General features: G+C 33.1%; 1 protein-coding gene across 1 annotated transcript; it reads left to right on the forward strand.

Annotated features, from left to right (window-relative positions):
• The first annotated feature begins 390 nt into the window (after positions 1-390).
• On the forward strand, positions 391-1,545 carry LOC116142353. The gene is made up of 3 exons (XM_031427779.1): positions 391-495; positions 1,110-1,379; positions 1,468-1,545. The coding sequence occupies exons 1-3, from the start codon at positions 412-414 to the stop codon at positions 1,543-1,545; spliced, it is 432 nt and encodes a 143-aa protein (XP_031283639.1). The 5' UTR covers positions 391-411.
• The last annotated feature ends 1,913 nt before the right edge of the window (positions 1,546-3,458 follow it).

Below are 3,458 nucleotides of genomic sequence, written 5' to 3' on the forward strand. Positions count from 1 at the left end.
AATGGAATTAACCATTAAAAGAAGAAGAAAAAAGAAATAGTTTTCAACTCTCTTGAATTGTTTGTAAAGGACTTGCTTATACAGGAGTAAGAAGCCCTGATATAAACCAAAGTATATATACCATTACAGGTGTGATCCTGAGTGCTAAATTGCAAAAACCTTGCTGATTGTGAACCAACTTGAATTTGCCCTTCTTCAAGAGTGCCTTTTGCTTCATGGGATTTGGATCTGGATAATATATCAGGGACATCAAGAAATGTTAAGTACCTCAGTGGATCATTTGTTTATTTATATTTTGAATTGCCAAAAATATTTTATATTCACTTTAAATTTATCGTTATTTTGTATGTAGAGCCTCAAGCTCAATCAGAGATATTTTTCGTGTAGATTGAACTAAACCATGCTCATCAAATGGCCATAGACATATCATGCGTGGATAAGAATTTAGACCTGAGGCTGATGCTATGGACCAAGAGTGTTGTCACTGACTTAACTGTAAGTTAATTGTTAAACCCTACGCATTAGATGCTTTAGGTAGAATAATTTAGCATAACTTTGTTTCTATTTTCTGTTTTTCTTTTAAGCATGTTAATTTTATCTTTGTCGTTACTAATCAGAATATTTATTCATTTCAAACAAAGTAAAAAAACAACTTTAAAGCAGTAGAAGGGAATCTTCGTTCTATAACTTGATTTTATCTGGCCAAAGTCTATTTTCTAAGGGATGAAGAAAGAAGAAATATGGGACAAAGCCCAAAGAGTTAAACATACAGTCATACATATAATACCTTTTCGCAGAGGATTACAATATATGAGAGTTTTCTCTCCAGACATCATGAAAGTTAACAAATGGTTGAAGTAAAAAACAAAATCATTAGAATCAAAGTTTTGATTGCCAACTTGTAGGCTTAAAATTTTTTAATGCTTTTGCTTTGTACAATGAGGTTCCTTATTTGATTTTTTTTTTTTTTTTTCCATTTTTGTGGGAGTCTACTTTTTGAGACTCCCACAACAAATGACATGTATCTATCCAATATTTTTGTTTATGGCTGTTTCAGTTATCCCTGAGGATGACATCTATGATCAAACTGATTATAAGCGTTCTTCCAGGATGAAGAAATGCAGAGCCTTAGAAATCTGATTAATTCAGCTGTTTTGGATCCAGGAGTGAAGGGTGGTTTGAGATGGCCCCTAGGGAAGTCAAACTCGAGGGTTCGGTACCGTGTTAGTGGGATTTGGCACACAGAAGTTAAGTTGTATGAAAGCTCATCACTGAGGCTCAAGGTAAGACATGCTGATCGATTTAGTTTTGAGTCTTCTACTGGGGAGTCGTCATTGGAGATTACTCTGAAGTTGAAGCAATTAGCTTCAGACATACTGGTAATTGTTATTTATTGCATTCAACTTTTTCACTTGACCTTCTCTTTTCATGTGGGACTTAATAAATTTTGAAATTATTGCTATTCAGAAATTTATCATTGAAGTGCTTATATTCCAAATGTTGTTTCCAGTTTCACCGTTGAGTTGCAAAACAATTTCAGCGTAGAAAATTTCTATGAAATGCAAAATTGTTCCCAAAGTTTTATGAAGAATTTCAACATAGAAGATTGTAATGAAAATATTTTTGCTACTTCTTTCTTTTTTTTAATCGTTGTAAGAGCTTAATATGGTACAAGTTTGGCGTTTCAACAGAGACACATGCTTATCCTTGGTTCAATGGACTTTCAGTTGAAAAGGAAAGGCCCTCCTCAACTCGAAGGGAATTTGTCGAGGAAAGTTAAAGAAAGTATTAACTGCTTTACCCTTTCAATTAAAACGTCAATTAATTGTAAAGATTTGTGGAAAGCTTCGCCAATAAAATAGAGTCCCCTCTTTTCCTCTATTCCCTTTTAACAGAGTCCTCACAAATTTCTCCCATCCTCATATTTCATTCTGAGCATCTTCTGCAATAAAGGGTCTAACCGAAATGACATTATAGAAGATTATCCCTTGTAGTAAATGTAATGATATGAAGTATCACTGAAGTTATCATGGATTCATTGGGAGATTAGCAATTTGCATGCACAGAAACCAAAACTTCAATCCGAGAACGTTTAGTCTGAATTTCAGATTGGAAATTCTTCTCCATATATCAGGGAATAAATGAATTAGCTAAGATATTTCCCATATCTATGCTCTGATCATTTGGAGGTCTGAATCAATTCTAGAGAATCCTGTTGGGAGTGAAATAGAGTTTACCCCCAAAACTTGTAAAAAACTGTGGTAAACTGAAAACCCAGGCCAGAATCTTACTTGAGTCAATGAGCATGGACTGTATGGTTTGTCGTTTTACAAGCGTTCTGAGTGCTTTATTTTGTAGGCAAATTCAGCCAAGTTCAACCCCATCAACAACAGTGTTAAAACATCCAAAAAGAAAAAAAAGCATAAATTATTGAAGTTCAGGAATTATTCATAAATATATAGGAAGTTTGTGAATTAATGATTTAATTAACTAATATTCATTCTAACTCAAGTTAAAGGAGGAAAAAGATAAGAGTTGGTCTAGCCGGAATTAATTATTTATTAATCATTTGTCAAGTTGCTGAATCAACCCATGTTATATTCATAAGAGTTTAAAGAAAAAAAAAAAATCAAATATATTAAGTCATTATTAATAAAAATAAAAATAATTATATTGGTTAACAAAAGCACCTAAAACAAAATTACCTATATTTGTATCTGCACAATAACCACTGGTTTCCTGAAACAAATTTTCGATGTACACACAACAATGTATCCATGAGCAAACATCTTAATCATGGAGTGATCAAGAAAAAGGTTATCAGATATGGCAGAATTTACAGTGAACTTTGCTATAGAAACCTTGGGTTCTTTGCTTGTCCAAGAAAACAAGTTGTTGTTGGGAAGTGCAAAGAAAGAAGTTGAAAGCATCAAAAGTGAATTGGAGAGCATAAGATCTTTCCTTGTGTAGTATTGCTAGCGATATTTGTCATCGGAGAAAATGTGTAACGTTTTTATTTGAATTGGTTGTGGTTATTTTTTCCATTATCTGGGTAATGCCAGTAGAGATGTAGTATTAATTGCAGTTGTTCGTCAACTTTCTTGTGTAATACTCTAATACATTTGATTTGGCAAGTTTTCTTCAACTTTATTATAATTTACCAAGTTCTCACTGGTATCATCTGTTGAGATTTTTTGTTTGCTTATGTTATTGTAATAGTTATTATGTTTGGTAACTTATATACAATTCCACCATGTCCTTCAAGAGATATTAAACTCCTCTTTCTCTTGGTATAGTTTTGCACTTTCCGTGGAAGCTTATTGTTGGCTACTTCCATTGAAACTTGAAGAAAGCATAAGCCTTTTTTGGAACACCTTTTGCCAACCAAAAACAAGTCCCCTGTTTTACCCTGTTTCCCTGGATTTAGTTGGTTTTTTCTACTGTGAATAGTTCTATGG

Source organism: Pistacia vera, unplaced genomic scaffold (genome assembly GCF_008641045.1).
Source record: "Pistacia vera cultivar Batoury unplaced genomic scaffold, PisVer_v2 Contig407, whole genome shotgun sequence".
Taxonomy (NCBI): Eukaryota; Viridiplantae; Streptophyta; class Magnoliopsida; order Sapindales; family Anacardiaceae; genus Pistacia; species Pistacia vera.

Coding starts and splice junctions, on each gene's coding strand:
- LOC116142353 (XM_031427779.1), top strand. CDS start 412: ATGGCCATAGACATATCATGCGTGGATAAGAATTTAGACCTGAGGCTG. Junction 496..1,109: donor GTGTTGTCACTGACTTAACT/GTAAGTTAATTG, acceptor GCGTTCTTCCAG/GATGAAGAAATGCAGAGCCT. Junction 1,380..1,467: donor AATTAGCTTCAGACATACTG/GTAATTGTTATT, acceptor ATTGCTATTCAG/AAATTTATCATTGAAGTGCT.